Source organism: Diorhabda carinulata, chromosome 6 (genome assembly GCF_026250575.1).
Source record: "Diorhabda carinulata isolate Delta chromosome 6, icDioCari1.1, whole genome shotgun sequence".
Classification (NCBI taxonomy): domain Eukaryota; kingdom Metazoa; phylum Arthropoda; class Insecta; order Coleoptera; family Chrysomelidae; genus Diorhabda; species Diorhabda carinulata.
Genome location: NC_079465.1, coordinates 2,488,012 through 2,515,419, shown reverse-complemented (window position 1 = coordinate 2,515,419; position 27,408 = coordinate 2,488,012). Strand labels below are relative to the sequence as shown.

The following is a 27,408-nucleotide window of genomic DNA, read 5'->3' as shown; positions in this document are numbered from 1 at the left end:
TAGCTCTATAGGTTAATAATGAGTTGCTCTATGACTTGGTGAATCTTTGACTTATAATTTAACTCGTATTTTTGATATATAAGGCCTCAAAGTGATTTTATATATCAGTTCATCTGAAATTGTTATATTTCCAATTATTTGGTATTTATTCCATGAATATCGGACATAGAGCAATATTCCTTAGCTCTATAGGTTAATAATGAGTTGCTCTATGACTTGGTGAATCTTTGACTTCTAATTTAACTCGTATTTTTGATATATAAGGCCTCAAAGTGATTTTATATATCAGTTCATCTGAAATTGTTATATTTTCAATTATTTGGTATTTATTCCATGAATATCGGACATAGAGCAATATTCCTTAGCTCTATAGGTTAATAATGAGTTGCTCTATGACTTGGTGAATCTTTGACTTATAATTTAACTCGTATTTTTGATATATAAGGCCTCAAAGTGATTTTATATATCAGTTCATCTGAAATTGTTATATTTCCAATTATTTGGTATTTATTCCATGAATATCGGACATAGAGCAATATTCCTTAGCTCTATAGGTTAATAATGAGTTGCTCTATGACTTGGTGAATCTTTGACTTATAATTTCACTCGTATTTTTGATATATAAGGCCTCAAAGTAATTTTATATATCAGTTCATCTGAAATTGTTATATTTCCAATTATTTGATATTTATTCCATGAATATCGGACATAGAGCAATATTCCTTAGCTCTATAGGTTAATAATGAGTTGCTCTATGACTCGGTGAAACTTTGACTTCTAATTTAACTCGTATTTTTTATATATAAGGCCTCAAAGTGATTTTATATATCAGTTCATCTGAAATTGTTATATATCCAATTATTTGATATTTATTCCATGAATATCGGACATAGAGCAATATTCCTTAGCTCTATAGGTTAATAACGAGTTGCTCTATGACTCGGTGAAACTTTGACTTCTAATTTAACTCGTATTTTTTATATATAAGGCCTCAAAGTAATTTTATATATCAGTTCATCTGAAATTGTTATATTTCCAATTATTTGGTATTTATTCCATGAATATCGGACATAGAGCAATATTCCTTAGCTCTATAGGTTAATAATGAGTTGCTCTATGACTTGGTGAATCTTTGACTTATAATTTAACTCGTATTTTTGATATATAAGGCCTCAAAGTGATTTTATATATCAGTTCATCTGAAATTGTTATATTTTCAATTATTTGGTATTTATTCCATGAATATCGGACATAGAGCAATATTCCTTAGCTCTATAGGTTAATAATGAGTTGCTCTATGACTTGGTGAATCTTTGACTTATAATTTAACTCGTATTTTTGATATATAAGGCCTCAAAGTGATTTTATATATCAGTTCATCTGAAATTGTTATATTTCCAATTATTTGGTATTTATTCCATGAATATCGGACATAGAGCAATATTCCTTAGCTCTATAGGTTAATAATGAGTTGCTCTATGACTTGGTGAATCTTTGACTTATAATTTCACTCGTATTTTTGATATATAAGGCCTCAAAGTGATTTTATATATCAGTTCATCTGAAATTGTTATATTTCCAATTATTTGGTATTTATTCCATGAATATCGGACATAGAGCAATATTCCTTAGCTCTATAGGTTAATAATGAGTTGCTCTATGACTTGGTGAATCTTTGACTTCTAATTTAACTCGTATTTTTGATATATAAGGCCTCAAAGTGATTTTATATATCAGTTCATCTGAAATTGTTATATTTTCAATTATTTGGTATTTATTCCATGAATATCGGACATAGAGCAATATTCCTTAGCTCTATAGGTTAATAATGAGTTGCTCTATGACTTGGTGAATCTTTGACTTATAATTTAACTCGTATTTTTGATATATAAGGCCTCAAAGTGATTTTATATATCAGTTCATCTGAAATTGTTATATTTCCAATTATTTGGTATTTATTCCATGAATATCGGACATAGAGCAATATTCCTTAGCTCTATAGGTTAATAATGAGTTGCTCTATGACTTGGTGAATCTTTGACTTCTAATTTAACTCGTATTTTTGATATATAAGGCCTCAAAGTGATTTTATATATCAGTTCATCTGAAATTGTTATATTTTCAATTATTTGGTATTTATTCCATGAATATCGGACATAGAGCAATATTCCTTAGCTCTATAGGTTAATAATGAGTTGCTCTATGACTTGGTGAATCTTTGACTTATAATTTAACTCGTATTTTTGATATATAAGGCCTCAAAGTGATTTTATATATCAGTTCATCTGAAATTGTTATATTTCCAATTATTTGGTATTTATTCCATGAATATCGGACATAGAGCAATATTCCTTAGCTCTATAGGTTAATAATGAGTTGCTCTATGACTTGGTGAATCTTTGACTTATAATTTAACTCGTATTTTTGATATATAAGGCCTCAAAGTGATTTTATATATCAGTTCATCTGAAATTGTTATATTTCCAATTATTTGGTATTTATTCCATGAATATCGGACATAGAGCAATATTCCTTAGCTCTATAGGTTAATAATGAGTTGCTCTATGACTTGGTGAATCTTTGACTTATAATTTAACTCGTATTTTTGATATATAAGGCCTCAAAGTGATTTTATATATCAGTTCATCTGAAATTGTTATATTTCCAATTATTTGGTATTTATTCCATGAATATCGGACATAGAGCAATATTCCTTAGCTCTATAGGTTAATAATGAGTTGCTCTATGACTTGGTGAATCTTTGACTTCTAATTTAACTCGTATTTTTGATATATAAGGCCTCAAAGTGATTTTATATATCAGTTCATCTGAAATTGTTATATTTTCAATTATTTGGTATTTATTCCATGAATATCGGACATAGAGCAATATTCCTTAGCTCTATAGGTTAATAATGAGTTGCTCTATGACTTGGTGAATCTTTGACTTATAATTTAACTCGTATTTTTGATATATAAGGCCTCAAAGTGATTTTATATATCAGTTCATCTGAAATTGTTATATTTCCAATTATTTGGTATTTATTCCATGAATATCGGACATAGAGCAATATTCCTTAGCTCTATAGGTTAATAATGAGTTGCTCTATGACTTGGTGAATCTTTGACTTATAATTTCACTCGTATTTTTGATATATAAGGCCTCAAAGTAATTTTATATATCAGTTCATCTGAAATTGTTATATTTCCAATTATTTGATATTTATTCCATGAATATCGGACATAGAGCAATATTCCTTAGCTCTATAGGTTAATAATGAGTTGCTCTATGACTCGGTGAAACTTTGACTTCTAATTTAACTCGTATTTTTTATATATAAGGCCTCAAAGTGATTTTATATATCAGTTCATCTGAAATTGTTATATATCCAATTATTTGATATTTATTCCATGAATATCGGACATAGAGCAATATTCCTTAGCTCTATAGGTTAATAACGAGTTGCTCTATGACTCGGTGAAACTTTGACTTCTAATTTAACTCGTATTTTTTATATATAAGGCCTCAAAGTAATTTTATATATCAGTTCATCTGAAATTGTTATATTTCCAATTATTTGGTATTTATTCCATGAATATCGGACATAGAGCAATATTCCTTAGCTCTATAGGTTAATAATGAGTTGCTCTATGACTTGGTGAATCTTTGACTTATAATTTAACTCGTATTTTTGATATATAAGGCCTCAAAGTGATTTTATATATCAGTTCATCTGAAATTGTTATATTTTCAATTATTTGGTATTTATTCCATGAATATCGGACATAGAGCAATATTCCTTAGCTCTATAGGTTAATAATGAGTTGCTCTATGACTTGGTGAATCTTTGACTTATAATTTAACTCGTATTTTTGATATATAAGGCCTCAAAGTGATTTTATATATCAGTTCATCTGAAATTGTTATATTTCCAATTATTTGGTATTTATTCCATGAATATCGGACATAGAGCAATATTCCTTAGCTCTATAGGTTAATAATGAGTTGCTCTATGACTTGGTGAATCTTTGACTTATAATTTCACTCGTATTTTTGATATATAAGGCCTCAAAGTAATTTTATATATCAGTTCATCTGAAATTGTTATATTTCCAATTATTTGATATTTATTCCATGAATATCGGACATAGAGCAATATTCCTTAGCTCTATAGGTTAATAATGAGTTGCTCTATGACTCGGTGAAACTTTGACTTCTAATTTAACTCGTATTTTTTATATATAAGGCCTCAAAGTGATTTTATATATCAGTTCATCTGAAATTGTTATATATCCAATTATTTGATATTTATTCCATGAATATCGGACATAGAGCAATATTCCTTAGCTCTATAGGTTAATAACGAGTTGCTCTATGACTCGGTGAAACTTTGACTTCTAATTTAACTCGTATTTTTTATATATAAGGCCTCAAAGTAATTTTATATATCAGTTCATCTGAAATTGTTATATTTCCAATTATTTGGTATTTATTCCATGAATATCGGACATAGAGCAATATTCCTTAGCTCTATAGGTTAATAATGAGTTGCTCTATGACTTGGTGAATCTTTGACTTATAATTTAACTCGTATTTTTGATATATAAGGCCTCAAAGTGATTTTATATATCAGTTCATCTGAAATTGTTATATTTTCAATTATTTGGTATTTATTCCATGAATATCGGACATAGAGCAATATTCCTTAGCTCTATAGGTTAATAATGAGTTGCTCTATGACTTGGTGAATCTTTGACTTATAATTTAACTCGTATTTTTGATATATAAGGCCTCAAAGTGATTTTATATATCAGTTCATCTGAAATTGTTATATTTCCAATTATTTGGTATTTATTCCATGAATATCGGACATAGAGCAATATTCCTTAGCTCTATAGGTTAATAATGAGTTGCTCTATGACTTGGTGAATCTTTGACTTCTAATTTAACTCGAATTTTTGATATATAAGGCCTCAAAGTGATTTTATATATCAGTTTTTCTGAATGTGGTATTTATTCGTGAAAATTGAGCGCAGGAAGCTCTATCGGTTCTTAATGAGTTGCTCTATGGCCTGATGAGTATTTATATCTTTTTTTTCGATATAAAGAGTCTTAAATAGACAATTATATGAATTGTTGACAAATATAATCAATTTTATTTCATACGTATACGTATATATGGAGTTGGGACAATCCGTATTCAGGTTCTGTTAAGGAATTCAATCTCGTACGTCGGTAAAAATGCCTTTCATCATGTCAGACCTCTTTAAATTGCCGGAAAGTGTAGGTCTGTATCTCAAAACTATTATTTACTCGAAAGCAGCCCAAGGAAATAGATGGGTTCGGTGTCTGCGGTTCGTTATAACAATTCTTCCACTATCGGAAGAATTTGAAAGTTTATTTTTAAACTTTTGCGAATTTCGTCTAGATAGAAACTATGAGCTGTAACTTTATTATAGAATTCGCGGAATTTCAAACACCTGGCAGTTATAGAGATGGTTTAATAACATTACGAATATACATATTTCGAGAACATATGTTTTTATTGTTGATTTTATATTTTTATTTATTGAACGCGAAATTCGAAAGGTTAGTTGTCGGTTTTTTTAGTTTTCACGTCTTAACAGAACTTGTTTATGTCGTCGGATCGTTAAAATAACTTTTTTTCGCATCTTTTTTTATTTGGATAGATCGCGAACGGGGGCACTGAATTGGGTTGCATAATCTTGCGCCATCTTATCGATAAACTTCGTTTATTTATTTAAAACGCACTAAAAAAACCAAATGTTTTGTTCAACCGCACAAAAGCTTCCGTAATCTATTTCCATGCACGCTTTTGTTCATTGAAAACGCAGACACACTTCAACAATCGTCAAATCTTGACCACCGAGGTATTTCCACAAGTCTGGGAACAGAAAATAATCCCAAGGGGCTAGATCTGAAGAATAGGGTGGATAAGGTAGCAATTCAAACTTTTGGCCATTGCAATAACGGATTTGTGAGCTGGTGGACTTTTTTCTTAGCCACTGGCGGCCGTTTTTGCTTGATTTCTTCGTTTCCTGTAGATGGAACGGTCTTTGTCTTCTTTGGAACTGTTTCTTCAACAACATCGCCCAAAACTCGATGGAAACATCTTCAAGACGCTGTTTGTGTCCAAAATTTCAATCAATAAATGATGTCGGTTATGGATCAGTGCGAACTAAACCCGATTGAACTGGTATAGGCCCAGATAGAGGCGGAAGTTTTCTATAAAATGAGTTTTTGAAACGTTTTTGGATGTTAACAGTAAAAACCCAGCTTCTGGAACCTTAAAAACGGCGATAACACTAAAAAACATTAAATCGGTTGTATATTGCTGATGAGAACTATTTATAAATAAACAGAAATAGTAAAAACTCGATATTATTCATATAAATATATCAAAAAATTCGTACCAAGTACTAATATATTCTTACAAATTTCAAATAAATAAATATTGGGACATTGAATTCACGTTATCAAACATTTGAGGAAAAGTTACGTCCTTATCATTGACCTTGTAACAGCGTTACGCAAATTAATCACATCTTAGATGTGTAACTCGAAAATAATAATTGTTTGAGACCGTTTAAGTTTCGAAATATTCATAATACGACGTTCGACATTATACAAATAAAGAATTTAATCATTTATATGAGCATTCGAACGTACAGCAACAACTTTGGGCTACCATAAACAAATCAGTATAGCCGTTAACTTATCCAAGACGTTCTAGACGTTCAAAACGAGTTAATATTAAAGATGGCACTGAATTTTTCGTAATTTTCCTGAAAATTCTTTATCTGTCTATCTGTTGATATAAAAATTTTTCGAAAAGATACTAAGTGGTAATTTTTCCGACTAGAAAAGGCAAAAACTTTCGATGCATTTATTTTAATGCACCTTCGAGCCGGTTTATCCAACTAGTAAAATTTCGTATCGGCAAATCATCGAAAAATTTAAGGAAATTCAATATTTACCTTCGGGTTGTAATAGCTCCGTATTTATTCGACTATACGGGGGAGGTGGTATTTCTGAAACAAACAAAATTGTTAAAAAAAAAAAAATGATTTTTTTGATCACAACTCGATAATCGTACACAATTTAATTACAATTTTTGGCAGCTTCGGCGACGCCGCCGATTTTTATGACAGACATATCCAGTCGAATACGAGAGTCGTTCGAAAAGTAATCAATGTTAACGAATAGTTCGATCCACGAAAAAAATCATACAACGGATACTTTCGACGAAACATTTTTATGTACCAATAGGACCTTCAGTATTAAAAAAAATACCGTAATCAAAGGAAAATTGCCGATGGTGTGGAAATCGAATCAAAATCCAGCGTTGGTACCAATGAAAGCCTTGCTGGCGTTGGATAACGCACCAAAGGACCTTGGAGATAATCTCCTGATAGATTTTTCCCAAAACGAACCCGGGAGAATTCTTTAGAATTATTTAGAAAGGGAAAAATCGTCCAAAAACATTTTTCACGCATTTGGGGTTGTTTCTGATGGTACAAATAGTAAATTTAAGGCGGGGGAGACATATTATTTTATTTTAGACATTACACGGTACAACTTACGTATGATAAATCAACAAAACCTAACCTAATCCGACCAAGAAGGTAATTATTTAGAATTGGTTAGGTTGGGTTTCATTGATTCATCATATGTACTATATCATGTCCAAAATAATGGAAATAATGTCTGGGGGAGACCTAAATTTACTATTTGTACCCTCAGAAACAACCCCAAATGCGTGAAAAATGTTTTGGAAGGATTTTTGCCCCAATTTCTAAATAATTACCGAATTTTCGAATGTAGAACTCAGCGAAATGTGTTCCTTTCTGGAAAAGAAGATGAAAAAGGAGCCATTCCGACGTCTACAATTAAAGATCTTTCGAAAAAGTGGGAGGATGTCAGAGCAGAGGTTTCAAAATGGCACCCAAACCAAGCTTATGCTGAATGTCGTCCAGAATCGACTGATTCCTGGTGTTTTTTTCGAAAGACGTCTATAAGATCGTGGATTAATGAACATCAACCCGAAACTAAACAACAATCGACTGTATGGTGGGTCTAAATCCAACAAAAGTTGTTCCGAGTACGAAATATTTGAAACAAACGGTTCTGGTCCTGTTTTTTCCTGATAACTCGACACCGTTCTATTAGTACACCATCAGTTGTTGGGAAAATCAGGAAAACCACGCACCATCTCAACGAAAAACGGTTTTGATCAGTCGAAACGTCGAATTGAAGAGTTTGGTACCCAATGATCGGGTACCAATTGGGTATAAATTGCGTTCAAAGTCTTTTATGATACTTTTATGATAATCGGTCAAAATGCACGTGAAAAAGTGTTTATTTTAATATTGCAAATGTGTCTTTTCATATACTTATCTCGAAACAATCACCCCGTATAATAAAAGCTACTGTAGTTGTACGTATTTATTTAAAAGAAGCCAAAAACCCAAACGAAACGTTTTCAGAGAAATATTATACATAATTGGCCCCAAACAGTGGGAAGAAACACTAAATGAGCGTTAACTAGATAATGCTTTTAAATATTGTACTAATGGAATTTTTATAGCCACATTTATGTGGCTATACGCATCTTCGTGGAATGGTAAACAAATTTTTAGATGCGAGAAATATGATCTTTTGTTTCGAGCTTCCTCGAAAAAATATTTAGGAATTTATTTATTAGTTACGACTTGGGAAAGATTTCTATCAGTCGTTGATTTATTTTTTACAATAATAATAAACGTACAAGGTGGTCAAACTAAAACAATACAAGTTGTAGTATAGATAAAACCCATTCGAAGAAATGTCCCATCAAATATGGGACTTTGAAAGCGTCTTTTGCGGTTGGTTTTCCTGATTTTTGGCAAACAACTGATGGTGTGCCATCCAGAACTGACTCTTCTACGTTGCTCTAATAGAACGCTGGCCACATGTCCAGGAATTTCGAAAAAACAGTCGACTATTTGCTTTAAAGTGCGCCAACAACTTTCCTTGGATTTAGATCGTCTTGTAGACGCATTTAGTTGTTTTGTTGTTTAGTTTTGGAATTTATATACTCAAATCTGTCACGATCTTTCGAAGCACCGCATCGACACGAGATTTTTTTAAGCGATTCTTAAATTATGCGAAAGTTTCTAAACAACAACTCGAATATCACTCGAATGACAACACGATCGAGTACGTTCCAACATTACAAATGTCAAACTTTATGATTGGCAATGTCAGATTTGACATATACATATCAGTGTTGCCATATCTCAAAATTTAAGTAGCAAACTTCGTACCAAATGCATCTTTAAAAATTTTAAATCAAATTTTCATCAAAATAGACCCGAAATTAAAAAAAAAATATCAAGAAAAACAAATAAAAAGATTTAAGAAGTGAAAAGTTGTAGAAATGTGTCTTTCCTACATCATTCAAGGTTACCTCGTACTTTTCTACCATATTTGGTTCGAGAGAAACTTGTTTTTCTTTAATTTGAGGAAAATTCAATTTCAAGCAGCATTTTCGATACATCCCAGCTCAGAAAGTGGGTTTTTTTTTCCTAAAAATGTCGTTCTAAACTTCATGACGTTTTGGAATTAACTAGAACAACTTGGAACATCCCTCAAAAGTTCCATGTCGGACTCAAACTTTCACAATATCTAAAATATATGAAACAACGCCCTCTACCATATAAGTTGCTAATTAAATTGCTTAGAAATGATATATTTTGTATTGCTGGAAAAAAGAACTTTCAAGTAAAAGCAAGTTCATAAAAATCGACTAAGCAGAACCGGACTTACAGCTATTTTTTCATAACAAGTTTCCCACTCTCCCCCACTTCTTATTTGATGAGATAGACTAAACTTTGCGGAATTAAAAATGCGCGGAATTTGTTAAAAAATTTCCACGTGTCATATGACAACACGATCTGAGTACGTTCCAACATTACAAATGTCAAACTTTATGATTGGCAATGTCAGATTTGACATATACATATCAGTGTTGCCATATCTCAAAACTTAAGTAGGAAACTTCGTACCAAATGCATCTTAACGTTACGGGAAGAATTTTTCTACAATATTGTTCTAAAAAAATGTTTTTTATAAATTTTAAGCCATATTTTTTGAAAAAACTAAAATGGGCCAGTTTTGAAATGTTTTTAAATCAAGTTTCCCGCTCTCCCCCACTTCTTATTTGAAGAGATAGACTAAACTTAGCGAAATCAAAAATGCGCGGAATTTGTTAAAAAATTTCCACGTGTTTCTGGGGGCCTAATTTTTTTATTCTTAGTTCTTAGTTATCCACCCGGTACATTAAATTCACTAAACTGTCATCCACTTTATTTGTTTTAATTTTGAGACACCCTATATAATAAATATATTCTGATTTAACCTCTATAATTCTTCTTTTTATTTTTATACTTTTGGTCTCTTACTATGAGGCACTTAGTTAACCCACAACGTATTATGACTTGTCATGTCACTTGTCATTAGTTTGAAGATTTAATATTTTTTTTATACATTTTTTTCTCTGTATAATAATGTGCGACGAGGTAAATCAAGATTTTAAAAATCAGGAATACAAACCTGACTCATCGATACTGTTTCCGGACCATCCTTTGTTAGAAAAATTTCAAGGAGCTCTCAAGGAACACCTTCTCAATCTAATAGATAGAGCCAATGGAGAAATCAACGAAATAGAAATTGAACTAACGAAAAAAAATGTGGAATTGGAGACATACGGCCTTCAAGTGTATGAACAACAACAAATCGTTTGTAACAAACAAGAAACTTTAGGAAAGTTAATACAGAATGTTAAAATTCTGAGGGAAAAATGTGAACAGGTACATCTTCGTTTAATTTACGCGGCGTTGTCATAACTTACGAAATTTCGTTACATTTAGGTACAGAAATATTCATAATAAGTTATCGCGTTTCGTTTTATTCCAACTTCAAGTTTCTTATTTGTCAACGCAAAAACTTCTTGGAAAACTACCCCACAATGGATTCGAGGACACGAAACCAAATGAACCAGCTGATAAGCTCGTTAAAGCGACCCAGCTACAAAATAATGAAAAAATACTGAAAAAGAAGGTAGATAGGAGCAAAACCAATTATTGGGACAACCTAGAGGGGCTCAACCTCAAGTAGAGGGCACTGTCGTCTCAATAAACACCTGAAGACGCTACACCTAGCAGATAATGCAGGTTTCGTTGCACAGAGGACGAAATCTCTATCCATTAGACTTTTTAAAAGGAGTTGATGGATCAGCTGAATCCCTTATCCGCCAAACTGGCTGCTGTAGCTCAATACCGACAGAAGAAGGTAGTGGTTTGTTTGGGGGTGAAAAATGGATCATCTTGGATATGGCTACCCTCTAAGTTAAGTGGTAGGGACCGCGCATGTCTCGAGAACGACTGGAACCACAAAATCAATGATCTAGTAACAAATTATGAGCCGGGTCTGGAACAAGCCCTTTAAAATGACCCCTGCAGCTTAAAGGTTTAGGACAAAAGTGAATATGATTTCTTTTCGGAAAAAGAGTGATGAGTTTGGTCAAGATTTAAAGGTTTTTGAAGGAGTTTTGGATTTTCTTCAACATTTCTGGGAGTCGTCACTTCCTTTGGTCGACTACCGAGATGCTGGTCCTTGCAGGTCGTACGGTCTCGTTGAAACGTATTGTATCGAAACTTTAAACTTGAAACATGTATAGATTGTATACTTTTCAATATAGTGGTTTCATTCGAGCAATTACCGCCACCTCTAGGTTAAACCAGATACTTCTGGGATCACCTTTGTATAAAATCCAGATTATAATATTCGTATTATATTTTTCGTTTATCAGGAAGAAGAAGAATTGGAACGAAATACCCAAATTCTGAAAGATATCGATGAAAAACTGTTTGATACTCGAAAAACCGCAAGAGAACTTTTTAACGAAATCGAATCGGTTAAAAAAATTAATAACAGTTTAGAAGATGTCGAAAATAGTATTGAAGGACATCTCAAGGTTCGTATTAATCGCTATTTCCATTATTTTTTCGTCTTGCACCTCTGCTGTCGAGTGTTTTGTAATTTTGCACCGATATTTTGACGAAACTTCGAAAACAATACTAAGAAGTATTAAAATGCTTCAAGCAAGTTCATGAAACAGATGATAATCGCTGGACGCCAAATCTATCGGATGCTACGTGGTCTGGCTACTAAATAACGAGACTCGTTACGAATAAAAGGTTTTATTATAAAAATTATTCTACATTCGAATGCACCCCTTCAATATACTCCCATCCCCTCGCCACACACACCTTTCCGTACGTTTTTTCCATTGATGGAAGTCCTCTTTGGTGATGGCTTTAAGGAGCTCTGGTTTACCGCTTCCATCGACTCAAATCGGGTCCCTTTCAAGGCAGATAGTTTCCTAATATTGCAGGGAAATCCGAGCAGACCTTTTGACGCAACAGCTTTTGGTCAAGAGTCAGATTTTTTGGCCTAGATACTAAAATATTCCTAATCGTTTCTTTATCGGCGTTTACGGCCTCGGGAATCATCCGGAAACAGTCACTGGGCGACTTCAGTGCTCTCTCGACCTCACCAAAGCGCTTACACCACTCAAAAACACAGGCACGAAATAGAGAATTGTCCCCATAGGCCTCTTGCAACAATTTATAACACTCAGTGGGAGTTTTTTTACAATTTCAAACTGCTACTGCACAAATACATTCTATAATAGTGACGGAAACGTGTTCATGGACGTGCATTTTTCACCCCCCACCCGTCTAGACCGCCCAATCTCGTTATTTACTAGCCAGACCTCTGATTTCGAAGCCTCTCCAAACGATTGTAGCAGAATTGTGACTGCTCGCTTTATTCTAAAGCAAATAAAACTTCCCCCGACCGTAAATTCCTCTAATATATACAAAGAAACCATTTTTAACGCAAGTATTTAATCACCTCGCGTTCCTCCATCCGTTTCGATACTTAGATGTTGACTAAATCTGTTTAGGTGAACAAAACAATCGCTTCCAAACGGAGAGAAGACAACGAAACGCTTTCCAAGAAAAAAAGGTACCAGGATTATTTGATGCATTCGTTGATAACGGAATTGTGGAAATTGGAAGGCGAAATGGAAACATTGGAACTTTCCGCCGAAGTGAAAAGAGAATATATTGACGATTTGGAGGAACAAATAGCCGTAGGAAATACGACGATTTCTGCTTTGGAAACGGAGTATAAATGTCTGTTGCAATCGTGGAACGCGGCCGTCGTAACCATAGGTTGAGTATCAATCAAAATCGATGAAATTTTTGTTTTTGCTCATCAAAATCTAAACTTTCATAAACATCGACTCGATACTATGGAAAATTCTTAATCCTCGCCGTCCGAATGTCTTTCGAACGCGTTTGGAATCGTGCGAGTCCGCGGAATTTCGATTGGCACGTGCAGGTGTCCCAATAAAGGGCATAAATCTCGTTTTTGTAGACTTCCGATTGAAAATACGCGAGATAGACGAAATTCTAGTTGTTTCAAAAGACCTTGGCGACCATGAGACCATTTTGGAGAATTTTCCTTCTCGCCATTACCATATTGGTTTGTCTTATTCACCTTATTCCTCTGTTATGGCCACCTGACGTTTCCAAATTTGAAAAAATCACTATTTGAATCGAATAAGGCCACGTATACCTACTTTGGAAATCTATAGGAAAACATCTTTAACTCTCTTCCTCTTATCTTCTACTCTTGTCCTATTTCCTTTCATCTTTGCCTCATCTATCCTTCTCTCCACCCTCTTGTTTGCTTTCTGTTCTTTTCTCACCCTTTTGCTCGATTATTCACTCATTTTCTTTCCGATCTTGCTCTCTCTCTCCATTTCTCGATCGCTTGCTGTCACCTTTCGCTCATTCATCTTCTTCTTTCCTCTTTTGCTCTCTCCTCATATCCCTTTTTGCCTGTTTTAACTACTCCTCTCGCTCGCTCTTTTTTTCTTCTCTCCTTTCTTTCCCTTTTGCTCTTTTTTCATTTCTCTTTGCCTCATCTATCCTTACCCATTTAACCAACTCCTTTCTGGGTAGAATTTGGTGTGAAACAAACGCGCGATTTCAATTTCCAGGTCACCGGGATGGGAAATTGGAAAAAGTACAAAAAAAATTAACAGATCTTAGAGACATACATAAGAATTTGTCGTCGGAAATAGATTCCGTTCGTAAACAGATAAAGCAAACTTTGGTGGAAAACGACGATTTGACGGCGTTCCGTACAAACGTACAAAAAGAAAAAGAGAGAAGCGAACAAATGTACCAAAAAGAGCTCGTCAAAAAAGAAGAATTGTTGAGGGACATGGCGCGACTCGAACAAATTATCAACGAAACCGAAAAAGACATCAAGGTAACAGATCCGTAAATAAAAGATAACGATACTAATAACGTTGATAATAAAAAAAAAAATCCCAACAGAAAGTACGAGAAGAAAATAAACCGAGCGAATCGAAATACGAGAAATTACAAAGGGAAATAGACAGATTGGTAGAGAAAAAAAATACGCTGCAACGCGGTATCGAGACTCTGTTATTCCAAAGAACCTGCAATAACAATCTAACTAAAAAACAAGAGAAAATATACGAGGAAATAATGGATAAGAGAAGAGAAGTAGAAATCGTTTTGCAACGACTTATAAACAGAAGTACCGAAGTTTATACGGAAGTGGCCGAGCAAACTTTGCAAAACGAAGAACTCAATAATCACTTACAAGAAATTAGAAGAGATATAACGGCGTTATATACAGAACAAGAAACATTCAAAAAACAATTAGAATCGCAGGAATATCAGTATAGAAAGAAGGGAACGTAAGTAATTGATATGATTCTTTTTTTTTTTAATTTCTATATCATTTTTATAATAAGAATCGTCAAACTCCTCTAAATAGCCAGCAAACTGCTCAACAAGCCTCGAGTCAATCCAATCTAATCAATTAATCGATCAAGCCTCAAGATGACAACCAGTAAACCTAATCTAACCCTAACTGGTCTAAAAAAGCGATGATCCAAGCCTCAAGATGACAACCAGTCAACCTAATCTAACCCTAACTGGTGTAAAAGTTCGATGATCCAAGCCTCAAAATGACAACCAGTCAACCTAATCTAACCCTAACTGGTGTAAAAGTTCGATGATCCAAGCCTCAAGATGACAACCAGTAAACCTAATCTAACCCTAACTGGTCTAAAAGTGCGATGATCCAAGCCTCAAGATGACAACCAGTAAACCTAATCTAACCCTAACTGGTCTAAAAGTGCGATGATCCAAGCCTCAAGATGACCACCAGTCAACCTAATCTAACCCTAACTGGTGTAAAAGTTCGATGATCCAAGCCTCAAGATGACCACCAGTAAACCTAATCTAACCCTAACTGGTCTAAAAGTGCGATGATCCAAGCCTCAAGATGACCACCAGTCAACCTAATCTAACCCTAACTGGTGTAAAAGATCGATGATCCAAGCCTCAAGATGACCACCAGTAAACCTAATTTAACCCTAACTGGTGTAAAAGTTCGATGATCCAAGCCTCAAAATGACAACCAGTCAACCTAATCTAACCCTAACTGGTGTAAAAGTTCGATGATCCAAGCCTCAAGATGACCACCAGTAAACCTAATCTAACCTTAACTGGTTTAATAGGGCGATGATCCAAGCCTCAAAATGACAACCAGTCAACTTAATCTAACCCTAACTGGTGTAAAAGTTCGATGATCCAAGCCTCAAGATGACCACTAGTGCACCAAGTTATGGTCGAAGGTCGATGGTCCTCGTTGTATACGTACTCTTAGGAAGTTTCGAGTGATGAACGGAGGGGGAGTATTTTCGTAAAGATTTGAAGATCTTTGAGGAAATTTTTCATGGGTTTCGGGATGAGAATGTGTTGGGGGTCTATAACGAAAAAAAAAATCGACCAAAAAAACTTTAAAAAAATGCGTTTTATAGGAAATTGAAGTTGTTAAACGAAAAATTGCAAAAAATGTTGAAGCATTTGGAAGAAAACAAAGCGAATCCAAATCAAGAATTGAAATTACTCGAATTGGCAAAATTGGTAGAAGACCGAAAAGCAGATATCAAACAATTGCAACAGATTTGGCTTTGTGAGCAAAACGCAATGATAAAATTAGCAAAGGTAAATGATAATAACAGATTCCACGTAAAAACCCCGTCCCGATTTAGCGCATCCTTATATCAACGAATTAAAAATCGACACGAGTTTTATCGTGTACTCGGACTACCTTTTCGTTTACCTGAAATATCCCCGTTCCGATTTAACGCATCCTTATCTTTACTATCCAGTCTATTTACTGTTTTTTTTTTAAACATGTTATGATTTATTTTCATGGAAATTGACAAATGCGTTGGTAGATAATGATTAATTGGGTATTAAATAATATTTATAACTCACTGACCTTCGACGGCAGGTACGAATCTAGGCTGAACAGAATCTTACAAAACGTTAACTGCGCTCCTCTTCTTTTTTTATAACCATTAAAACGAAATAATTTTACGACAAACAGGAACGACAAGAAACAATTAAAATGGTGAATTTGAAAAGGAAACAAACGTTAATGAGCGACCAAAAAAATATCAGGATAGGCGAGGAATTGGAACAAATCAAACGAGAAGAAGTACACGTCGAATTAACCATCAAAAGACATTTGGTTAAACTGAAAAGGCTCTGCGAAGACGTTTATAATAAAAGGAATCGCAAATGCCAATTAGATAAGGATAATATATTTGTTAAGGTAACGCAAAACAAAAAAATATTTACACCCTTTTATCTCAAATTTTCACTATATAACCACCTCCAATACAATAAGTTATAAAATAGTAAACGATCAATCCCCAAGTGTTAACTGATAATAAATAATAATAAAAAATCTATACTGTAACGGGTACTTAGTCGCACGCCATTTAACGGTAACTTTGGTTTGACGGGTACATAGCCGCACGCCATTTAACGGTGACATCGGTTTTATAAACAAATATAGACAACGACGAAGAAAAATTCGAATAAATGGAAATATATGAAAGAAAAATGTCTTGGAAAATATAAGGAGGTGTCAAAACTACCTGGAAAAGTTGGAGCAGAAAGAATAAAATGGATAGGAAACGTTGTCGGAACGCCACTACTGTAACGGGTACATAACTGAACACCATTCAACGGCGACATTCATAATTTAACGTAATGGTAACCATAGTTTGACGGGTACATAGCCGCACGCCATTTATCGGCGACTACTAGACTAAATCATAAAAGATTTAGGTTGGTTACAGTTATTATTATGAAACTATATTTCTAGATGCTTCTGGAAGAAGTTTCTACAGTGTTCGATGATATAAGTGTTAGTAACAGGGCGAAAAACCTTCCAAAGACAATCAAAATAGGAGCGTATATAACAATCGTTAAGTTTATAAGCATCAGAAATATGGTCAATGACGAAAAAAAATGGAAATAAATTGAATTATGTGGAAGAAAATATATGGCGGTGTCAAAATGGTAAAGGGTATCTGGAGAAGATCGAAATTTTCAGGACATATTGTCAAAATCCCATTACTGTAACGGATACACAGCCGCACGCCATTTAACGGCGAAATTCACGATTTATTGTAGTGGTAACCGTAGTTTGACGGGTACACATCCACACGCCATTTAATGGCTATCGGTTATAATTCTAATGAAGCGGAAACTATAATAGTTGGTAAAGGCTCCATCTATGATTAGGTAACTATAGTCGTAGATGTTTCTGGAAGTTTCTACGGTGTTCAATGATGTAAACAATCCGAAAGATGAAGAAGTGATATCAAAAGTGAAGTTTTAGTTGTAGAGTGTTTGTAGTGTAGTACAAACTTTTTCAACTCGTCGGGAAAAAACAGAAATTCTCACGGACCAAATCTGGAAAATACGATGGATGAAGCAGCAGTTCGTAGGTCGAGCTGGTCGTGGTAGGAACCAAGGTGTGAACCAGTGAGTCGATTAAACTCAATTATCTCACAAAGTACAGCCCTGTGATGGTTTCACCCTTCCACAGGCAGATCACACCTCGTGAATTCCCAGAATCTAAAGGACAGTCTCTGCTTTCTTTGGAGCACTTGAGATCCAATGTTTCGACCCAAAACTCCTTTGGATTGCGCTTAAACTGCGTCAAATATTCATCTGAAGTGATCTGTTTTTCCGAAAGAGCAAACGCGGCTCTCAACGCTCTAATAGCTTCAAAATATTATGCAGGATCGCAGATTCGTGTCAAGGACGTCAAAAGGATTTCATATTATACGTACACGCCTATTTTGAAAAGAAACTTTTACTTGAAACGGTTGAAAAAGCTTGCAAAATCGCTCGGAAAAGTGTTGGTACTTTCCCTCGTAGTTTAACGAAATCTATGATCGCTTATAATTTTTTTTTAATATAATAGAATCAATTCGAAGATAAATTGAGAGACGCAGAATTGGAATTATTGAGAATTGAATCTGATATAGCTCTAATCGAAGAAAATAAGCTGACATTGAGTAAAGATTTGATAGAAATAAATAGAGAAGCTCTAGCTTGGGAATCGAAATCCAAATTGGCGAAAGGAACTTTGAAAGAATCGAATGAAGAAAGAGATAAAGGTATCGATTAACAATTCCGATAAAATCCATGAAACTTGTCGCTTTTCGATTCTGATTTGCTGTTTCATCATAGAGGGCGAACCATTTTTGTAGCATACCACGAAACAAATTGATAACAGAACACTTTCGTCAGTTCCGAGCAGTTCTAATGGGTTCAAATCAGGTGATTTGTTGAGCTCTGATCCCCTTCTTGCTATCCATCGTTTTAATACAAGAATCAGATGAGGAATCTTTGTATCCAGCGTGGATATTCACCAGATTAATAACCGTTCAATTAAAACGTTGCCTCGTTCGAGAATAAAACGTCCTCGATGTTATTTTGGTTCAGGTTTTCGCTCAAAATCGTTTCCTCTTAGACTTTGGGGAAAGGTGCTGATCTAGGAAAGGTAAAGGGTGTTTTTTTGACCAGGGAGTTGTTCGAATCGATGGTACAAATCCCATATCGGAGTTGGAGGTGATTTAGTCGGCAATTGAAGTAGCAGCCCCTGAGAATGGACTGCTCGCAAGGTACTATGTCCGGAGACTTGAGAATCTTTCCTCGCTGGAACTTTTGAGGTCGCCCACAATTCTAGAATTGGTTCAGAAGATAGGAAAAAAATGTTGGTTGCCGAAACTTTTTGATACTTCAATCGTTAGTTGAAATGGTGAGGATTTCATCGGATTCCAGCTTCTTTCGTCTGTCTTATCCGGTCTTTTAACCATGGCAAAAGCTGTAAGGTCTTGTACCAAGCGAAAAAGTTTACTAGGCCTTCGTATACCAGTCCCATCTCGATTATATCTCGCCACGGCGTTCTTAGATTTTGCTCTTGGGTGTGAGCTGTAGTAGACGATATTTCTCGCATGTCAAAATGTCTTTCGGTAGTTTACGGACGTCAAAAGTTGTCTTTCGTTTCGGGTCGAACTTTCCCGCTTCTTCCCGTTTCAATTCTTATGTTTCTCTATGAGTATCTTGATGTGTTCCAATTCAAGACATCACAGATTCTAGACGCGACGCTTCACGTTTTATTTTGCTTCAATTTCCAGGCGGACAAGTCAATATATTGAAGACAAAGATAAGTCAGGGTAAAATATTTCTTGGAGAACTCAGAAAAAGCCAAGAAAAAATATTGAAAGAATTGGAAACATGCATATCGAGAAGGGAATCAATTTTTTACAAATCTGAAGCAAAACAGGTAGACAGCAGATCGGTAAGTGGATGAAAAATCATTGTCAAAAATGTAAATAAAAAATTGGTATTTCTTCTATAATCTTATCGCTTCTAAAGTACGAGTTGTGGCTATGTAATAACGAAACTGGAGTATTTCACTTTGATATTTCTAGATATTTCTTCGTTATCACATTCGAACGTCGCTCCATCGGAACGCTCGACGCTTTTCCTTTCACAACTTCCAGAAACTCAAATATCTAATGAAGATTGGACGTTCGCAATGAGATATAAGTCGCACGATGCGAAATCCGACGAATAAGGTGGATGGTCTCATTCTGGGAGGTTGTACTTTGCTAGAAGGCTCTTGACGCACAATGCGGAATGATATACCAAATTCGCATACACGTTATTCGCCATTTCTTATAGATTCAGCAACCACACGATTTTTTTCGTCCGTTTTTGACGTGGAAGGGCGTCCTGAACGTGGATCACCTTCCAACATCTTCTCGGTCATCTTGTTGTCGGTTTAAACCGCTCAAAAATACGTGGAAGGGCGTCCTGAACGTGGATCACCTTCCAACATCTTCTCGACCATCTTGTTGTCGGTTTAAACCGCTCAAAAATACGTGGAAGGGCGTCCTGAACGTGGATCACCTTCCAACATCTTCTCGACCATCTTGTTGTCGGTTCAAACCGCTCAAAAATACGTGGAAGGACGTCCTAAACGTGGATCACCTTCCAACATCTTCTCGACCATCTTGTTGTCGGTTCAAACCGCTCAAAAATACGTGGAAGGGCGTCCTGAACGTGGATCACCTTCCAACATCTTCTCGACCATCTTGTTGTCGGTTTAAACCGCTCAAAAATACGTGGAAGGGCGTTCTGAACGTGGATCACCTTCCAACATCTTCTCGACCATCTTGTTGTCGGTTCAAACCGCTCAAAAATACGTGGAAGGGCGTCCTGAACGTGGATCACCTTCCAACATCTTCTCGACCATCTTGTTGTCGGTTCAAACCGCTCAAAAATACGTGGAGGGGCGTCCTGAACGTGGATCACCTTCCAACATCTTCTCGACCATCTTGTTGTCGGTTTAAACCGCTCAAAAATACGTGGAAGGGCGTCCTGAACGTGGATCACCTTCCAACATCTTCTCGACCATCTTGTTGTCGGTTCAAACCGCTCAAAAATACGTGGAAGGACGTCCTAAACGTGGATCACCTTCCAACATCTTCTCGACCATCTTGTTGTCGGTTCAAACCGCTCAAAAATACGTGGAATGGCGTCCTAAACGTGGATCACCTTCCAACATCTTCTCGACCATCTTGTTGTCGGTTTAAACCGCTCAAAAACACGTGGAAGGACGTCCTAAACGTGGATCACCTTCCAACATCTTCTCGACCATCTTGTTGTCGGTTTAAACCGCTCAAAAATACGTGGAAGGGCGTCCTGAACGTGGATCACCTTCCAACATCTTCTCGACCATCTTGTTGTCGGTTTAAACCGCTCAAAAATACGTGGAAGGGCGTCCTGAACGTGGATCACCTTCCAACATCTTCTCGACCATCTTGTTGTCGGTTTAAACCGCTCAAAAACACGTGGAAGGACGTCCTAAACGTGGATCACCTTCCAACATCTTCTCGACCATCTTGTTGTCGGTTCAAACCGCTCAAAAATACGTGGAATGGCGTCCTAAACGTGGATCACCTTCCAACATCTTCTCGGCCATCTTGTTGTCGGTTTAAACAGCTGTAAAATACGTGGACGCGACAAATGTTCACCGCCATACATTTGTTTCAAGAAATTTTAAGAATCAATCGATGTTCATGTGAAATTTTCGTTGCGTTAGTCATTTTTACGACAAAACAAAACGAATGCCACGGCTATACTGGTTTACCTACAGACGCGGTAGACATCGCATTCGAAAGAGTAGACTTGAAGCCTAAACGGTTCAAAGTCGTTTAGATTTGATACTAGTTTCGTTACTTGATAGTCACACCTCGTATATTTCGAAACTATTAGATAAAAAAAAATAAAAATTTTTAGAAAACAAATCAAGCCGACATAACGAAAATAAACGTCGGAAGAAAAATGTCGAATATAAAAAATCAAATAAAACAATTAAATAACGAAATACAAAAAATAAAAAAACAAATAAAAATATGCGAAGAAAAGAAAAAAGAGACGGAAAACAATTTGAGCGATATATCAAAACGTACGTATTAAAAAAAAATACGAAATTAGCTACGCACCGTTTATTTTGGTGCAACAATGTAAACACGTGACATACGTTCGGTAGGTGACGCGCAGTCATTGTTCTCGAGATTAATTCTAATTTTGACGAAGCAACAACACAAACTTTAAGGGCGGTTCAAATATGTTCGAGACAAACGTTTTTTCCTCGGCTACATCGTTTACGGTTGTTTTTTTTAGTTTTTACAAGCTTTTGTCTACAAATTGTAACAATTTTTTGACAATAAAGCGTTTCTCTCTCTTAAGGGATGAAATTTCAATAAATATTTCAAATGACGCGGACTCCTCAACCCTATTTATCCACCCGACGCGATTCCTTCTGATTTTTCCTCGGCTATATCGTTTACGGTTGTTTTTTTTTAGTTTTTACAAGCTTTTGTCTACAAATTGTAACAATTTTTTGACAATAAAGCGTTTCTCTCTCTTAAGGGATGAAATTTCAATAAATATTTCAAATGTCACGGTCTCCTCAACCTTTTTTATCCACCCGACGCGATTCCTTCTGATTTTTCCTCGGCTATATCGTTTACGGTTGTTTTTTTTTGGTTTTTACAAGCTTTTGTCTACAAATTGTAACAATTTTTTGACAATAAAGCGTTTCTCTCTCTTAAGGAATGAAATTTCAATAAATATTTCAAATGTGGCGGACTCCTCAACCCTATTTATCCACCCGACGCGATTCCTTCTGATTTTTCCTCGGCTATATCGTTTACGGTTGTTTTTTTTTAGTTTTTACAAGCTTTTGTCTACAAATTGTAACAATTTTTTGACAATAAAGCGTTTCTCTCTCTTAAGGGATGAAATTTCAATAAATATTTCAAATGTCACGGTCTCCTCAACCTTTTTTATCCACCCGACGCGATTCCTTCTGATTTTTCCTCGGCTATATCGTTTACGGTTGTTTTTTTTTTAGTTTTTACAAGCTTTTGTCTACAAATTGTAACAATTTTTTGACAATAAAGCGTTTCTCTCTCTTAAGGGATGAAATTTCAATAAATATTTCAAATGTGGCGGACTCCTCAACCCTATTTATCCACCCGACGCGATTCCTTCTGATTTTTCCTCGGCTATATCGTTTACGGTTGTTTTTTTTTTAGTTTTTACAAGCTTTTGTCTACAAATTGTAACAATTTTTTGACAATAAAGCGTTTCTCTCTCTTAAGGGATGAAATTTCAATAAATATTTCAAATGTCACGGTCTCCTCAACCTTTTTTATCCACCCGACGCGATTCCTTCTGATTTTTCCTCGGCTATATCGTTTACGGTTGTTTTTTTTTAGTTTTTACAAGCTTTTGTCTACAAATTGTAACAATTTTTTGACAATAAAGCGTTTCTCTCTCTTAAGGAATGAAATTTCAATAAATATTTCAAATGTGGCGGACTCCTCAACCCTATTTATCCACCCGACGCGATTCCTTCTGATTTTTCCTCGGCTATATCGTTTACGGTTGTTTTTTTTTAGTTTTTACAAGCTTTTGTCTACAAATTGTAACAATTTTTTGACAATAAAGCGTTTCTCTCTCTTAAGGGATGAAATTTCAATAAATATTTCAAATGTCACGGTCTCCTCAACCTTTTTTATCCACCCGACGCGATTCCTTCTGATTTTTCCTCGGCTATATCGTTTACGGTTGTTTTTTTTAGTTTTTACAAGCTTTTGTCTACAAATTGTAAACAATTTTTTGACAATAAAGCGTTTCTCTCTCTTAAGGGATGAAATTTCAATAAATATTTCAAATGTGGCGGACTCCTCAACCCTATTTATCCACCCGACGCGATTCCTTCTGATTTTTCCTCGGCTATATCGTTTACGGTTGTTTTTTTTTTAGTTTTTACAAGCTTTTGTCTACAAATTGTAACAATTTTTTGACAATAAAGCGTTTCTCTCTCTTAAGGGATGAAATTTCAATAAATATTTCAAATGTGGCGGACTCCTCAACCCTATTTATCCACCCGACGCGATTCCTTCTGATTTTTCCTCGGCTATATCGTTTACGGTTGTTTTTTTTTTAGTTTTTACAAGCTTTTGTCTACAAATTGTAACAATTTTTTGACAATAAAGCGTTTCTCTCTCTTAAGGGATGAAATTTCAATAAATATTTCAAATGTCACGGTCTCCTCAACCTTTTTTATCCACCCGACGCGATTCCTTCTGATTTTTCCTCGGCTATATCGTTTACGGTTGTTTTTTTTAGTTTTTACAAGCTTTTGTCTACAAATTGTAAACAATTTTTTGACAATAAAGCGTTTCTCTCTCTTAAGGGATGAAATTTCAATAAATATTTCAAATGTGCGGACTCCTCAACCCTATTTATCCACCCGACGCGATTCCTTCTGATTTTTCCTCGGCTATATCGTTTACGGTTGTTTTTTTTTAGTTTTTACAAGCTTTTGTCTACAAATTGTAACAATTTTTTGACAATAAAGCGTTTCTCTCTCTTAAGGGATGAAATTTCAATAAATATTTCAAATGTCACGGTCTCCTCAACCTTTTTTATCCACCCGACGCGATTCCTTCTGATTTTTCCTCGGCTATATCGTTTACGGTTGTTTTTTTTTTAGTTTTTACAAGCTTTTGTCTACAAATTGTAACAATTTTTTGACAATAAAGCGTTTCTCTCTCTTAAGGGATGAAATTTCAATAAATATTTCAAATGTGGCGGACTCCTCAACCCTATTTATCCACCCGACGCGATTCCTTCTGATTTTTCCTCGGCTATATCGTTTACGGTTGTTTTTTTTTTAGTTTTTACAAGCTTTTGTCTACAAATTGTAACAATTTTTTGACAATAAAGCGTTTCTCTCTCTTAAGGGATGAAATTTCAATAAATATTTCAAATGTCACGGTCTCCTCAACCTTTTTTATCCACCCGACGCGATTCCTTCTGATTTTTCCTCGGCTATATCGTTTACGGTTGTTTTTTTTAGTTTTTACAAGCTTTTGTCTACAAATTGTAAACAATTTTTTGACAATAAAGCGTTTCTCTCTCTTAAGGGATGAAATTTCAATAAATATTTCAAATGTGCGGACTCCTCAACCCTATTTATCCACCCGACGCGATTCCTTCTGATTTTTCCTCGGCTATATCGTTTACGGTTGTTTTTTTTTTAGTTTTTACAAGCTTTTGTCTACAAATTGTAACAATTTTTTGACAATAAAGCGTTTCTCTCTCTTAAGGGATGAAATTTCAATAAATATTTCAAATGTCACGGTCTCCTCAACCTTTTTTATCCACCCGACGCGATTCCTTCTGATTTTTCCTCGGCTATATCGTTTACGGTTGTTTTTTTTTTAGTTTTTACAAGCTTTTGTCTACAAATTGTAACAATTTTTTGACAATAAAGCGTTTCTCTCTCTTAAGGGATGAAATTTCAATAAATATTTCAAATGTCACGGTCTCCTCAACCTTTTTTATCCACCCGACGCGATTCCTTCTGATTTTTCCTCGGCTATATCGTTTACGGTTGTTTTTTTTTTAGTTTTTACAAGCTTTTGTCTACAAATTGTAACAATTTTTTGACAATAAAGCGTTTCTCTCTCTTAAGGGATGAAATTTCAATAAATATTTCAAATGTCACGGTCTCCTCAACCTTTTTTATCCACCCGACGCGATTCCTTCTGATTTTTCCTCGGCTATATCGTTTACGGTTGTTTTTTTTTGGTTTTTACAAGCTTTTGTCTACAAATTGTAACAATTTTTTGACAATAAAGCGTTTCTCTCTCTTAAGGAATGAAATTTCAATAAATATTTCAAATGTGGCGGACTCCTCAACCCTATTTATCCACCCGACGCGATTCCTTCTGATTTTTCCTCGGCTATATCGTTTACGGTTGTTTTTTTTTTAGTTTTTACAAGCTTTTGTCTACAAATTGTAACAATTTTTTGACAATAAAGCGTTTCTCTCTCTTAAGGGATGAAATTTCAATAAATATTTCAAATGTCACGGTCTCCTCAACCTTTTTTATCCACCCGACGCGATTCCTTCTGATTTTTCCTCGGCTATATCGTTTACGGTTGTTTTTTTTAGTTTTTACAAGCTTTTGTCTACAAATTGTAAACAATTTTTTGACAATAAAGCGTTTCTCTCTCTTAAGGGATGAAATTTCAATAAATATTTCAAATGTGCGGACTCCTCAACCCTATTTATCCACCCGACGCGATTCCTTCTGATTTTTCCTCGGCTATATCGTTTATGGTTTTTTTTTTTTTAGTTTTTACAAGCTTTTGTCTACAAATTGTAACAATTTTTTGACAATAAAGCGTTTCTCTCTTAAGGGATGAAATTTCAATAAATATTTCAAATTTCGCGGTCAAATTTACATACGCGTTTGTTTAGCGTTTTCGAGCTGTAGAATAATCCATTTATCGAGGTCTAAGGTTTCGAAAGTTCATTGTTTGTCTTCCGATCGGGCATTTTGAACTAAATTTTCGAATCGAACGAAATAGTTTAGTAGATGGGAGGCTTGGAGAAAAAGGGAAAAACGTATAGTAAGAAAAAAGTCAAAAAAATAATCGTCGTTCACGTTTTTATTCGATTAACTTTTATTTAAATTCGAATTGCGATATTTTTGACAATCTAACCGTTTTGTGCGGTTCACAAATTATTGGTACCAAGTTTCGACATCCGGGATTTCGATAAATGGATTCTGCAATATGAAAAACGCCAAATTAACGTTTTAAATTTTTTCCAACGCCCAAAAGACGAAATTTATTTATAAAATCAATCTAAATTTCGAATTTCCCTCGTAGATTTTCGATGTGAAACTTTCCACTCGGTACTAAAATGAATTTAGAGAAGCGGAAAAACCAAAAAAACGATAATTTAGTCACAAATTATTGCCTGTTGTAGGTATAGAATTCGCTTCTGAATACCAACCAATATTAAAGACCCAACTAGAAGAAGCGATAACCGATAGACAAATCAAATTCGAATTTTTAGTTTACAATCAAAAAAAAGCCGAAATATATCGGTTGTTGGCGAAAAACAAAACGTCCTATAGAAAATACAAAAACGACGATGATCTACTTTACGAATACGAAAAACAAATAGCCATCAATAAGAAATTATCGCAATTGGTCAAACAATTACAATACCAATTCCCTAATAAACAGCACATATTGATCAGGTTATTCCAAAGTTTGACTTTACTATTTATAACCCAATTATAACGAAATATATACAAAAATTACGACGAAACAAGTTTTCCTATTACCCTCGTACGTACCGACACGAAAAATTTTATATTTAGGAAACGTTCCAGACAACAAATCAATTATCCAAAAAAAAAAACGTATCTCGTCATTAAAAATACTTTCTCGGACGTGTACTACACGATTATTA

General features: G+C 34.8%; 2 protein-coding genes across 3 annotated transcripts in view; one reads left to right on the top strand and one right to left on the bottom strand.

Annotated features, from left to right (window-relative positions):
• The window catches only part of LOC130895663 (mothers against decapentaplegic homolog 6-like), a 78,834-nt gene that overhangs the window by 39,534 nt on the left and 11,892 nt on the right, over nucleotides 1-27,408 (bottom strand). The window contains exon 2 of the mRNA XM_057803101.1: nucleotides 6,999-7,052. Within this exon, the coding sequence (XP_057659084.1) occupies nucleotides 6,999-7,052 (54 nt within the window). The remainder of the gene's footprint in view (nucleotides 1-6,998; nucleotides 7,053-27,408) is intronic.
• On the top strand, nucleotides 10,518-27,267 carry LOC130895659 (coiled-coil domain-containing protein 40-like). Of its 2 annotated transcripts, none has more exons than XM_057803095.1 (11): nucleotides 10,518-10,871; nucleotides 11,873-12,037; nucleotides 13,031-13,301; nucleotides 14,135-14,409; nucleotides 14,478-14,866; nucleotides 15,998-16,184; nucleotides 16,573-16,800; nucleotides 18,469-18,664; nucleotides 19,688-19,851; nucleotides 21,858-22,026; nucleotides 26,917-27,267. In XM_057803095.1, the coding sequence occupies exons 1-11, from the start codon at nucleotides 10,569-10,571 to the stop codon at nucleotides 27,234-27,236; spliced, it is 2,667 nt and encodes an 888-aa protein (XP_057659078.1). In that variant the 5' UTR covers nucleotides 10,518-10,568; the 3' UTR covers nucleotides 27,237-27,267. The 2 variants fall into 2 exon arrangements, with proteins under 2 accessions (XP_057659078.1, XP_057659079.1); XM_057803096.1 differs by having other exon boundaries at nucleotides 26,817-27,105.

Excerpts from the sequence above, each read along its gene's own strand:
- LOC130895659 (XM_057803095.1), top strand. The coding sequence starts at position 10,569 with ATGTGCGACGAGGTAAATCAAGATTTTAAAAATCAGGAATACAAACCT. Across the intron at positions 16,185-16,572 it reads CAATGATAAAATTAGCAAAG|GAACGACAAGAAACAATTAA; the intron begins GTAAATGATAAT and ends TACGACAAACAG. Across the intron at positions 22,027-26,916 it reads TTTGAGCGATATATCAAAAC|GTATAGAATTCGCTTCTGAA; the intron begins GTACGTATTAAA and ends TGCCTGTTGTAG.